A 14,049-nucleotide genomic window follows, 5' to 3' on the forward strand; every position below is an offset into this window, starting at 1 on the left:
CCCATTGAAATGATGGGGCAGTAGAGAATAGATCCTGTGCTATTTCACCACGGCTACAATAAGGGCTGTGCTGGTATTTGAAGTAGAATTGGGGACTAACATCTGTTGTGTTTCTTCTATATGCAAAATGCTTTTGTACTTTGTCCTTTTAGCAGTCACTGAAGAAGTAGGTTTTGAACCTTCTGTTAGAGAGAGTGGAGGGAAAGAGAGAAGAGGTGGAAGAGAAGAAGGAGAAGAAATGGGGGGAAGGGGAAGGGTAGAGAGAGGAGGGGGAGGAGAAAGGAAGGGGAGAGAGAGAGGAGGGAGAGGGGGAGAGAGAGAAAAAGTGAACTCCTGAGAGGTCAAATAACTTGTTAGACTCAAACAGCTATAAGGAAGTAAAATTGAGATTCAAATCAAGTTCATGGTTTATTCATTTTTCTTTTTTCCATTAACTACCCCTTTAGGAGGAAAATATATTTATCTGGAGTAATTCACTCATATGGTATTTTGTGAAAAGTGCTGACACATGAAGCCTCCCAACATGCTGCTTATTTGGTGCATTTTTCTGTCTGACCTTAGTGTTTGTTAACATTTTCTCAGCTTGAAAATCATACTAGAAAAAAACAAACAAACAAAAAAAAAATCCCAAAACCAGAAAATCACACTAGAAGTCACATCAGTATTTTCATCATTTTATTATAATTTTTCAAAAACAACTTCTGGTGAATTACTAGTCCACGACACTTGCGAATGTCTTTCTTCCCTCACTGGGGGAGATCCTTTAATAGGAAATGGCTACTCTGCATCTTTATGATGGAATGAAGGCAAAAATAGACAGTACAGTCACACATAAGTAAACACAGCAACCTGAATTCTCAACTTTGAAGCAGAGTTTCTTTGTTGTTGTTGTTAATATAAGGATCCGAAAGAACCCTCCTGTTGTGCGCATACATAGATAAACTTCCCCACACCAGCTAAAGGTCTTCCTCTGTGTTACTATTCAGAACTTATGTAACTAGATAAGACACCTCTGTGACTCTTTTCAGTTATGATCCCCTCGAGGGCAAGAGGTGGGCAGGGGCCTTCTTCAGGAAGTCGGAAGTTGGTATCACACTGCCAGAAGGAGTCAACAGGAGGTAGGGTACCTTATCCCACGTCCTAATTACCAGGAATGGTTGATAAAGCTTAAAGAGGTGTTCAAAATGATATGCCGTAACTGTCCTTTCTCCCTTATATATATTTCATTGACTCAGGCACTTGAACAAGTTCTTACTGAATGATGATGCAACAAAAATACCTTCCAAAAATGATCAAATTTAGGGCCAGCCAAATAGCTCAGCCGATTAAAGTGCCTGCTTAGGCAGACACAGGAGCCAGGAGTTCGATCCCCTTGCTGGCCCCACCCCAGAAGCATGGTGAGGCAGGGACTAAGACTGGGCGTGGTGGCCCACTAGCCTGTAATCCAGCGCTTGGGAGGCTGTAAACAGGAGAATCACTATGAGTCTGATCTAGAAGTGAGACCCTGAACACCCTGTAGACCCTGTCCTAAATACCAAAAAATAAAAAAAAATAAAAAAAAATCAAATTTAAAATTAGTGTTTTGCTTTATTTTCAGCTTAAAATTCCAATGGAACACAGTCGAAAATAGTTGAGAACATGTGACACAAGAAAATAATTACTGTGGAACTGTTCATGTTCCTAAACTTGCTCAGGCACTTCACCCTACCTCTGCAAAGGCATAATACCAAAAAAAAAAAAAAAAAAAAAAAAAACCCAGAGGCACAATACTCACTTACCTACTTTTCTTTTTTTTTTTTTTTAATTTTGAGAAAAACTAAAGGAGAATCTTAAAAGCAAGAAAAGAGTATGTTCTTCAATGGTTCGTGAGCTGCAATCACTATGTCTCAGGAAATCTTGTTCCCCACAGGTTTTCTAAGAGCAGCTCCTCTTTTTTTGCAATTGCTGAACTCCAGCTGTATGGTACTAGATGAGGTGCAAAAAAGGTATTATTATAAAAATGGGAATAACCTTTTAAAAATTAGGAAGAAAATTATTTAAAGCAATTTCTTTTTTCATCCATCATGGTATTTGGTTCTTTGAACCAGGACCCTGATCTTGATTTTTTTTTTTCATTTTTCTTAGAGATGGTTGAACCATTAGTCCTTAAAGATGACAGCCATAGTTCTCTTCTGGGTACCTGTGTCCCAATGCACAGAGAAACATGAAGCCAGCTGCATTTTGCTTATCAAAAATTAGTGGTAAGGATTCGTTTTTCTTCTTGCCTTTCTGTCTCTCCTACCCTTCCTTCCCTTAGCATCTAGAGATAGTGGCTATTTAGCCTGCAGGTGAGGATCTTTCTCTTATTCATAATTTCAAGCATAACCTGGTGCCCAGAATATGCTTAGTCAGTGTTTGCTGAACAAATACACGAACCTATTGAATAGCAAACACTAAGAAAAGTACTTTAGCTATAAATCTGAAACTTACCAAGACATGGTTAGGGAAGCAAACAATTAGGTCCATGAGTGCATGGAAAGGAGCACTTTTACTTAAAGCAGGACCAGAGGCATACGCTAAGTTAGAGCTTAAGAGGAAGATATTCATGTTCTCACTTTGTTATCAAAGGACCCATTGGAATAGGCAGGTCAAGGGAATATCTCAAAGATGAAAGTGTTATTTGGGGGGATGAATGTGTCCTGGGATGAATGTCAAAGGCCTTTACTGTAATGAAGAGGCCCCTAAGATGGTTGAGTGACCGGATGGCTGATGGCTTTTGCCTTGCAGGTACCTGCCTGAACACTCTACCCAGCCATGTTGTCACTTGTCAGATTGGGCTGCCTCAGCCCGTGGAAGTTTTCCAGCATCATTTGGAGCTAAGTTCTGGGTGCCCCAGGGATCCTGATGAACCTAATAAGGTTTTTTTTTTTTTTTTCCCTAATAAGTTTGAGTTTTGGTTTAACTCTCAGTTGCTCTCTGACTTTACTGTTGTCTGTCACTTTCAGGCTCTGAGTAAGCACACCCAGGCTTATGCTGCACCTTCTAAAGGACTTCCAGTAACCTAGACAGAGGAGTCAGAAGATTGGAACAGGCCAATTACAGCCATGAGAAGGCAGGACACCATCACTGCTATAAGAACTTTAAATATGGCTAAATCATAACGTATACTCAACACCTTACTATTAACCAGGCTCTTGAAGAGAAATCTCATGCTAGAATATAAAACATACTTTAAGCAATGACTAGTGTGTCAGGGTGAGAGGTCTCTTGTTAAACTGAGAGACAAACACTTTACTGCCCGAAACAGGCAAGCTTGGCCCCGGCACAAAGCTCCAGTGCCTGGCTGTGCTTGGGCAGAGCCTCAGCTGCCTTACCTGCCTGAGCACGAACCAGCCTCCTGAGCATTAGGAGCCTTCTGACTTCTAGCCAGAGTGAAGCCGTTAAATTGCACATCACAAAAGCTAATCTCCTGTCGTCTCCAGTAGTTTCTGTGTGGAGAGCAAGACAAACCAGGCCACGCTGCTTGAGAAACACCCATGAATACCAAGCCTGAAAAATTCAAAAATTAAAAAAACAGAAATGCGCTACATTTATTTGCAGCCTTCTCCAATCATCTTCCCCACAACTTGCAAATGAAATATGAGAATTGAGGATGTAAAGCATGAGCTGGAGTCGAGAGATGGTTCCACAGAGAGAGATGTGTCCAGAGACGATGGGCTGGCCACTGCTCAGATGGCAGTGCAAAAGTTTCTTCCCTAGGCCGAACATGGAACAAAGCAAATTCTCATCTTTTCCAATCATGAGATTAGAGTTTTGAGTTGAAGTCATTGTTTAAGACCCCAACAGCCTAATTTCAAGAACAAGAAACGTGATGGCATCTTAATCAAATTAAATAGCAAAATGAAAGCAATACTTACTCAAATTTACTTGGCAATTTAGCAAGACAAATTAATTGAAACACTACTTTTGATCATAAGGATATAATTAGAAAAGCCTTTGGTGGATGAAAGTATCTCTAAGGCATGAATTAAATCAATTGGAAATCCTGATTATAAAGACCTTATGCTTAATGTGTAAATCAGAACTTAATTGCTGGGGAATGTAAAAGACTAAAGATTGATCAGCAAATATTCATTAAAAATTGTCCTGTCCAAAAGCTTTTATTATGTGCCAGATATCATGCTACACTACACATATTATAACGTGTACTGTCATGTTTTCTCAAAAAGTAATAAATAAAATCACCATTATTAATGGCTTTATAGCATAAACCATTTCTGAACCTTTGTCCCCAATGACAAGCTACACTGATTGTTAGTATGACAAAAGAACAATGGGTTGAGATGACTTTTCTCCTGAGCCTCATCTGCAAGTCCTTCGAAGTCCTGTAACTTCTCAGTAAAATCCAATTCAGAAAACTCTGAGCATATCAAAGCTGGACAGTAAGAAGCTGGCAGCAGTTATCTGCTCAAGAGTGAACACACAACCGAGTTGGCTCAGGTAGAATAATGACAGAGACTTGTATTGCCTTCCTGAGAGAGAGGTTCCTCTCTCCTTGTGACAAGAACAAAGATATTCAGCTCCACAGTGCCAAGAGTGGTTAGAACCATGGGGACAACCAGCTTCTGGTTGAAGCCCAATTACAGATGGTAGGTTGGCAGGTGGGTGTGGCCAGTCTCATGTGGCTCTTCCCAAACACAGGCCCTGGATCACATCCTTGATATCCCGGACAAGACAGGCTGCATCTCACCTTGGCTCTTGCCTTACTGATGTAGTGAGACCCTCAGTGACTCAGTTTTCACTTTAGCTAGCTTGAGTCCATCTTTTGTAATCTAACCCCTGAAGTCCCTGGCTTATATAAATAATTTGTGCTTAAGACACAAAGGAGAGGATCATTATTACTGAAGTGTAGAGACTAAAAATATCTGCATTCTCAAAAAAATGACTTCTGATTGCAAGGCTAAAGCTCAAGTACTATTGTCAAGTAAACTGCACTTGAAGTGAAGAACTTAGACAGTCATTGTGTAGTCTTTTTGGACTTTTGTGTTTTGTTTTAAAAATATATAAATTCATAAATGAGCCTTTTGTCTTCATCAGTAAGTGATTCAAAGGTAAGCAGGTTTATAATCTTTGATTTGTAAAAGTGGGTGCTTCTAAAAAATTGCTTTAAGTTCTACATTCAATACAAAAATGCTTGATAAATACTCACGGATGTATGCAATTTTAAGCCATGTAATAAATAAATAACAAACAAATAATTCTCCATCACCTTCCTTTCTAAGAAAAGGAAGTATTTTCGTATTAGATTCCTAAGACTGTATTTCAACCACAAGGTGCACATTTTATAAAATTCCTTCTTTCTTATTACTTAAGTATTCTGATTCAGTTTAAATGTCTTTCCTCTGAAAGATTTCTCTTACTCCCTTGATCTAAATAAGCTATGACCCTCTACAGCTTATCCCGGCTCCTCCTTGGGACTAGCCTCCCTACAGTCTTCCCTGAGCACCACTTGCGCATGTGCTTCCAGGCCGACTGTCCCCAGCGTTGCTCAGGGAGGCATCATTCCAACCCAGTGATTTTTGTTTGCATGCAATATACTCATACGCCTGCTTATTTGTTTCATGTCGACTATGTTTTGCATACTTTTTTATTTAGAACACTGCATTTGCCTTTGGTGTTGGTTTCTAGTGAAGTCTAATGAATTCTGATTGTCTTCATTTATGCATTTGTATTTTATTTGTGACAAATAACCTACAGTTTTGTGAAAATTATAATTTTGTGATAAAGACTTATCATAAGTCCATTAGACAAAAGTTTTATGCTCTCCAGAGCTCAGTGACATTCTTACACAGTACAAAACAGACACGGCAAGAACCTGGGACTGAACAGGAAGGAATTGCCAAGGGGTCTGCAAAAGAAAAAGCTCCAGGGGCTGGGGAGACGGCTCAGTAGAATAAGTGCTTACCTGGCAAGTGCAAGGGCCTGAGTTCAATCCCTGGTTCCCAAAAAAAAAGAAAGAAAGAAAGAAAGAAAGAAAGAAAGAAAGAAAGAAAGAAAGAAAGAAAGAAAGAAAGAAAGAAAGAAAGAAAAAGAAAAGCTAAAAAAAAGAAAGGGAGAAATGCTAACAGCTCAGAGAGGAGAAGTCTACATTATGGAATGGAAAGACAAACAGAATTCCCCTTGTTGTCAATTACTCATACTACAGAAATGATAGACTTTGAAAGAAGAAAGAAAACTACAATAATTCCAATAGTGGACAATAATTTTAATAATTCTATAGGTGGTGTTGACAGTTTACCAATATCTAACAAATTATCCTAGAATAAGAAGGTGAAGAACAATATTATTATAAAATATTTATGCACCTTCTGGACCAAACAATATGGAACACATTTGTTATTTATTCAAAACCAGGGGGTTCAAAAAGTCATTTACAATGATTAGGTCTAATAGACCAAGTAATTGAAAAATGCAGGATAGTAAAAGCCAGCCAGGACGCTCATTACGATGTCTTCACCATTATGTTCAGCTGGGAGACCTTTGATTAAAATTGTACCACTCACAGAGCAACGGGAAAGGCCAACACGACAGTGTAAAGTGCATTGTTCAAAGAAAGGCAAAATGCAGTAAGAATTCAAAAAGAGACTAGATACAACGGTCCACATTTTCATGTTGTATCTGGAATGATTTAGGATATACTTAAAACAAAAATTACTGAATAAATTTAACAAAATTGTCATTTTTATATTTCCTGTTATAGTATCTTATAAAAATTAATGAAAAACTATGTAATTGTGGGTTATTCTATATTTAAATAATTAAACTGACAAGTAGTTAAAACATGCCACAAAAGGACAGCAGCACACAAAGCCAGGCCCTTCCCGGTCTTCTCCCTCTCCTTCCCACACAACCTTTATCCCTAGAATGCAGGTGCCTTTGTGCTCTGCCTGTTTACACCCTAAATCATCTTGTGGACTCAGTGAAGCATGACAACGCCTTAGGGAGCCCTGCTCCTGGCGAGCTCAGGTGGTCTTGAGTTGAGGTAAAGTAGCCCAGCGAGCAACTGCTTACCTTAGCTATAAATAAGGCAAAGTAGACTGCAAATATGACCCAATAAGGTAGTGAATTACAGTATGTCAGCAATGTCAGAAGGGCCTAGGGAAGGCAAGCTTCAGGCCTAACTATTCCACAGGTTGGTTTCTGTGCCCATGTTGGCTCTACTCTGCCGATTTGATCAGGATGGCTCTCGGGAGGGAGAGCACAGCTCCCGGTGCTTCTCCTTTGTGCGTATGACCCCTGCTTCAGAAGCCTCTGGGAACACATCTTTTCTACTGTCTCAAAGGCCTTGATGGGCTACCTGAACCCTTTCCATCCCATTCTAGGGTGAACAGTGAAGGTGACCAAGACTGATCAACAGTGCTCGTCACCTCTCTTAGTTATATTTCTTCTCCCTGAGACACACTGTCTGACATCCAAGAATAAAAGAGGAAAAATTTCTTTCAGCTCCCAGCTTATAGAGGCTTCGGTCAATATTTGGCTTCTTACAAAGCATGGTGGCATGGTAGGGGGAATATGGCAGAGGATAAGTAGTTCATGGTACGGCAAGAAGAAGGCAGGGGGCAGCAAGCAGCAGCATTAAACCTCTCTCTCCCTTTGTCCTATTCAAAGTACAATCCTTTTGTGCGGTGTCATCGACATCCACAGTGGGCCTTTCCACTATCCATGCTCAAAACTGCTAATTCCAATCAGTGAACTAACTTACTACCACACACTCTTAATCCCAGTATCACACACCCTAGATCCAGACTGTTCTGGAAGCCGCACCTAAGTATTTGATGCTTTAGCAGGATATCTAGATACAAGCCATAGCACTACCTTATGTCCCTCTGCCACTCAACAAGAGACTGTAGTACAGTACTGTACAGCACACTAAGGTAAGTGAATAAGGCTGCTCAGGGCAGGGTCTCCCACCACCCTACATCCTGACCAGTGCCCTAGAGGCTGGAAGAATCAGTATGAGGACACTGAAAACGACACCACTTCTGGCATGCCAGGGATATTTTCTGTTGAAAAGCATGTCAAAGAATGTTAAGCAATGACCCTGTGATCTAGTTAGGTGAATACAATTTTATTGGTTTATAGCTATGTGTTTCCCATACATGAACCAGTTATCCTTCATGCTACAACTGTCCAGCTGAGCAATTGAGCTAAGACCATATAATTTGAAAAGTTGAAAACATTTAGCATTTAGTTCTTTACAAAATACTTGTTAATCTTGTTAATACTTGTTAGACACACCAACTAATGTGGAAAAAAAGTCAGCAAGTCACCTACAATGCCCATTTTTGGAGCATCCAACACAGTCTGCCTAACAATCTTCATCATTCTGGGTATCTGCCTCTGGAGCTAGTTTAAGTTCCCTGAGAGCAAAGAATACTTTTTTTCTTTTTTAAAAAATAATCTATTGTTGACCTCATACCCTTAGCACCTAAGCACAGGTCTGGCATGCTGTGAGCACTCCATACATACATATTTCTTGGCTGAATCACAGAAGCGAATGTAAAATAATCTGCCATGTAAGGAAAAAAAGCAAGCTTTCTTTCAGGATGTTCTGGCCAGAAGAGTAACATTTTTAAAAAGCATGCCAGAGAGGGGGATGTAACACAATGGCAAAATGCTAGCATAGCGTGTGCCAGGCCCTGGATTCAATTCCCAGGACCAGGTGTGGAGGTAAGGTGAACTCAAAACAAAAAATAGCATGCCAAGAAAGTGACCGGTGTTCCACACTAGGCAGGGTATGAACTTTACTGACAGTAATACTTCCCAAGCCTCTGGAGGAAGATGTGTCCACACAGTCTCTGTTGGAAGAAAATGGAAATAAAGTCGAATTCTCAAAAGTGGCTGAGGCAGTGTGGCTGTGCCAAGCTGCGTGGTGCCCATGAATGTGGGGCCTCCTACAAAAGAACACTCGTCCCTGACTCCTGGTGTGGCGCCTTTGCAGACTCAGGCAGGGCTCACCCACCGTGTCCTCAGTCCCCTCTCAGTTTAAATACATCATTTAGGAGTCCATTAGTCCACTGAGGGTGAGCCTTGTTCCAGAAACAAACTTTTAAGGAAGGAAATGCAGGAAGATAGATGGGCAAGCCTGGCGATATCGCCTTGCCACAGCCCCTCTTTATGTCTCTTTGGTGAAAGAAGATGACAGAGTCCACTAAAACAATAACTTGGAGAAGTAGAAATAGTGCCTAGTGCAGGGCTGGCCCAGCATGTTATATAACAGATCAAACCCCAATTCATTTTATCTGGAAGTGACACCTGATTTGTCACTCTCCTCATCAAATCTAAGAGAAATTTAAAAACACATGGGCAGAAGGCCGGCAAGATAACTGAATGGACTAAGAGCCTGCTTAGGCAAGCGCAGGGATCAGAGTTCAATCAGTGGCACCATGTGTGGTCCTGACTCTGGGCACACTGAGCCGACCACCCCAGCACTGGGAAGCTGAAAACAGAAGGATCACTATGAGTCCCAGCTGTGTAGTGAGACCTTGTACCAAATACAAAAAAAAAAAAAAAAAAAAAAAAAGCAAAACATGGGTGAGAATGCAAACATATTAGTTTCCATAATTGCTGAGATAATATTAGTGAGTTTGATAGTACAAGAAGTCATTAACACTAGTCAAGAGGCAAGTGTTCTGGATAGGTTTTAATTTGACATTCAAATTTTTAATCCACAATACTGAGGAGATGCAAAATACTGGGGCACAGTAATAAAAGCTGTAATCACAGGACCTGAGTTTCATTATAATCTGCTAACTAATACAGCCATGCCCAATAAGGGCAGGTCAGTGAGAACAGGATTCTCGTCCCGTTGGGGCCTGTGTTAAGCATCCAGGAATGCCTTGAACACCAGGGAAAGGAAAATGCCAAGGACCCCATTAGAATACTAGCTCCCCTGTAAATGTTTCCATTCCAGAAAAATGCTGGCAGTCAACTTTGTGCCAGCATTTGATCTCTTCTACAGCCATGGAAACCACTGCAGTAATCCGGACTTCAAAAACCTTGTCCTTACAGGGGAGAGAAATGGCAAAGGAAAAGCTCTTATTTTTATCCACACAAATTAGGTGGTATGTGGAACACATTTCTTACCAAAAGACCCAGAATAAGAGGAGGATGGCTGCCACCCACTAGGTCAAATGAGAATGCAACCTTTTCAAATTCACAGACCCTTGGCACGGCATCACTTCTGTTTTTCTCATCTTTTTAACAGAAAGAATCATAGTCATTCTAATATAAAAATATAAAAAATGATTTTGGATATAGTAATAGTGCCTACTGGAGCAAGTCTTGCCAAATTTTTCTTCTTAGGTAAGTGAAATATTTAATGCTGAGAGGATAGCCTGATTTAGTAACTTGCTCTGTACTAATTATCAGGAACGTCATCCACCCGTACAGTAGGAAAAAAATAATTGCTGTCAGTTGGCAGTGGTGAGCTTTAGGACCCATCAGTCGTGCTGTCCCCGAAGAAGGCACCTCGGCATTTGAAAAAACAGCAGAGGCAGGAAGGTCTCTCTGGCCTTCCTGGCCCTTCCTCCAGGGGAAGAACTGTGTAACCTCTTGAAGCAGGACTCAAGATCTTCACATGGGAAGGGGCCTCCCACTACCTGGAGGAAAGGGGTGTCCTCAACTCAGAAGATGCAGCGATGCAGGAAAGAATCTGAGGAAGCGGGCCTTGCCTAGGCGCCACGGCTTACCACAGGGGGAAATCACAGCCTGTTGGTTCTGTGACAGCCAAAGTCCCCATTAAACCTGCAGGACAAATGCACAGGGTGGCCTTCTTATCAGATCTGTTTCCTTTTATTGTTTTCATGCCATGAAAAACTCATTTTAAATGAATGTGTGTACAATTCTCTTGTTAATTTGTCTTTTTCTATAAGGGTCTTACCCTGGAACCTACAATGAGTGAGGAAAATTTATTATTTTCCTTCACACCAATGTGTTTTATGGGCTCGTATTCTTTGATCTATATTACCAATTCTAGAAAAGCACTGTAAGAACATAATTCAGTACAGACAACACTCACATTATTTAAACAACTCATTACTGCGTGTCTTAGAACAAGAGAAACTGGAGCAGACTACATGCTTGATGGGACTGAACTGAGAAGGGGCTGGGTAACTGTACCTTTACCAACCAAGTGAAATATCACCCAGGCATTACATTTTAAAATGATGTATGCCATTAACTATTTCTATTAATCTGAGCAGCACATCTGACTATAAAATTAGATAATGTAGCAATCATTGTTAGCTAACTATTCTTGCTTTGAAAATCTGTAATATATGTATTGCTGTAGATGGTTTTATTTCTGTCTTTGATTCTGCTATTTGTTTTTGCTTTTACCTTTACACTTAAAAATAAAATAAAGAGAATTAATGAAGATTGATTTTATCATGCACAAATATAAATTCCCATTAATGAACAGGGTCATTGTGTATACCTAAATTGTACCAATGAACTAAAATTTAAAAGAAAAAAAATGATGTATGCCGTATATCACTCTGCTGACATTTTATAAAGTGTAAAGTAGAGCATACTGTAGCTTCAAAGGGAGAATGTCAAAAATTTTCTGACTAGTACGCAGGAAAGCAAATGAATGAGGCATCCCAAGGGTGCCTTGTATTCCAACTGCTGGGGTTTCTGTGGTGTCCCCACAAGCTCTTCTCAGCCCTCACCCCTTTTTCTGCTGTGCTCTTTTCCCTGAGCACTACACTAGGTGCTTCCGTCTGTTCCTGATTCTCAACACACACTACGCTGTTCTAGACTTGGCTTTATTCTTAGCCCTTTCACAAAATCAGCTATTACCCCTGAAAGAAATTGCTTTGGCTTCCTTTTCCCTTGCTGTCATTTCCTTGCCTGCTTTGTTTTTCTTCCCAGACAGACTGCAGTTCCACAGAAAGCTTGTTGTTGGCACGTGGAATTATTAATAAGTATATGATTTGGAATGAGTTAATCAATGAACACAAACTCTTGAGAGCAAAACCAGTTCTGTTTGGTCTTTCCAAATGCAGTATAAATCACAGTGCTCAGCAAACAGTAGATTATCAACAATTTCTCACTAAAACATATATATATATATATATATATATATATAGTACATATATTATATTATACATATATTATTCTGCACATTTTTATTCTACATCCCATTTCCATTTCTATGAAGCATCAGATATAAATTTTCTTTTTATTAAATGTCTTTATAAAGTTTATTTATTTGACACAGGGTCTCACTACACAGTTCAGACTTATAGTGATCCTCCTGTCTCAACACTGGGATTACAGACATATACCACCACACCCAGTTTTGGGGCTGACACAGTACACTGAGGATTTTAAATCCCAGTGCAGTATGTTGTATGGGGGGATCAAACTCGGGTCCTTGAACTTACCAGGCAGGCACCTAGACTACTGAGTTATCTCCCCAGCCCTCATATTTTTTTTGAGACAGGGTCTTGCTATGTCGTTCAGGTTGCCTCCAGCTCACTATGTAGCCCAAGCTAGCCTTGAACTCATGGTAGCCTTGAATTCCTGACTCAGCTTCCTCAGAGTGGGGATTATAGCTGTGCACTATTATACCTGGATGAGATATGGATATTTTTCTAAACAGAATGTCACCTGTGAAGAGAACTTACCCAGGTCAAACTGGCCAGAAACGTAGCCACAAGTCTGCCGAACCTCCTCACTGTCCCAGCCCAGGGGGTAGAGGGCACAGCCTGCACCAATCAGTAAGCCTGCAAAACATGAGAGGAGGGCTTAGTAGTGTGCCTTAGCATCCCTGGACAAAAGGTGATGAGAGAACCAGTACTTCACACTGTAACAAAGCTGCTGTGCCTGTGTTTTGAAAGCACCAGCCTAAGCAACCTAAGGTTACTTCGATTCTAGGGACAATATCAAACCCTTTTCAAAGAAGAAGAATAAAGAGGACAGTTCAATTTGCTTCCGACTTTGACTTATAAAAGCATTAAAAGCCTGGTGAATCCTGCTTAGGAAATATGGTCCACAAACTCGAAATCACTCGGCTTGTGTTTTATCATTCATTCTATTTTTGTTTACAAGTTAAGAATCAAAACAGAGGGGGCCCAGCCCTAGCTCAGTTCTTTAAGTGGCTGCTTCCACAATGCTGGCAGCCTCAGTTTGCTGTAGTTCGATCCCCACAACACTCCAGCCATGCAAAAGTGCCCTGAAGGCATTCAAGGAGAAAAAAAAAATTCCTTATAAAAGGGCTGGTGAGATGGCTCAGTGGTCTAAAGCACCTACTTAGAACAAGCTTAGCAAAGCACAAGGACCGCAGTTCAATCCCCCAGCACCACATGCCAGCCAGTCCCGCCCCCTGGTGGTCTGAGCTGGCCACACACACACACACACACACACACACAAATAAATAAAAATTTAAAAAAAAAAAGAATCAAAACAGAGTATTTCTGTACTATCAAATTGTACCAGGGACAGAAGGAGCACAAAGATTCTCCTGAACCACTGGAGCAGGCTGGTCCAGGCTGTGCACTGTGCCCCCTGGCCTGCGCCTGGCTGGGAACCACAGAACATCCTCACCTCTCAGGAACACTCTGGAAAACAAGCCACACTCATCTACATCTTCCTGCAGCCAAAACCAAAGGGTTTGAGCACTACATGGAAGGAAGGAACGGCTTCACTGTACTACAAATTAAGTTATTATCGTGGCAGCACACTGTGCTGACAGCTTTGGATTAGCCAGTCTGCTTTCGTGTCAAAGCCTAATACGGTTTTACAAGAAGCTAAAAGGGAGTTAAACCCTCAGTATTTGAATTCACGGGCTAATCTGAAAGTAAGATCTTGTTATGTCAATCAGCAAGCATTTCCATCACTCTAGTGCACAAATGTGCTGAGGCAACCGGACCAAGGCGTGCAGTGTGCGTGAAGGGCGAGAGTGGGGGCCGTCAGGTGCTCCTGAGGAGACTCCTAAGTGGGAAGCCTATTAACATGGTAAGGCGGAGACGGGAAGCCAGGGCTCCAAATGTACCTAGAATACTT

General features: G+C 40.9%; 1 protein-coding gene across 1 annotated transcript in view; it reads right to left on the reverse strand.

Moving 5' to 3' along the window:
- Lhfpl6 (LHFPL tetraspan subfamily member 6) overlaps window positions 1-14,049 on the reverse strand; it is a 256,212-nt gene that overhangs the window by 18,529 nt on the left and 223,634 nt on the right. Inside the window, exon 3 of the mRNA XM_004645046.2 lies at window positions 12,672-12,770. Coding sequence (XP_004645103.1) covers window positions 12,672-12,770 — 99 coding nt within the window. The remainder of the gene's footprint in view (window positions 1-12,671; window positions 12,771-14,049) is intronic.

This window comes from Octodon degus, unplaced genomic scaffold, assembly GCF_000260255.1.
Source record: "Octodon degus isolate 3935 unplaced genomic scaffold, OctDeg1.0 scaffold00216, whole genome shotgun sequence".
Classification (NCBI taxonomy): Eukaryota; Metazoa; Chordata; class Mammalia; order Rodentia; family Octodontidae; genus Octodon; species Octodon degus.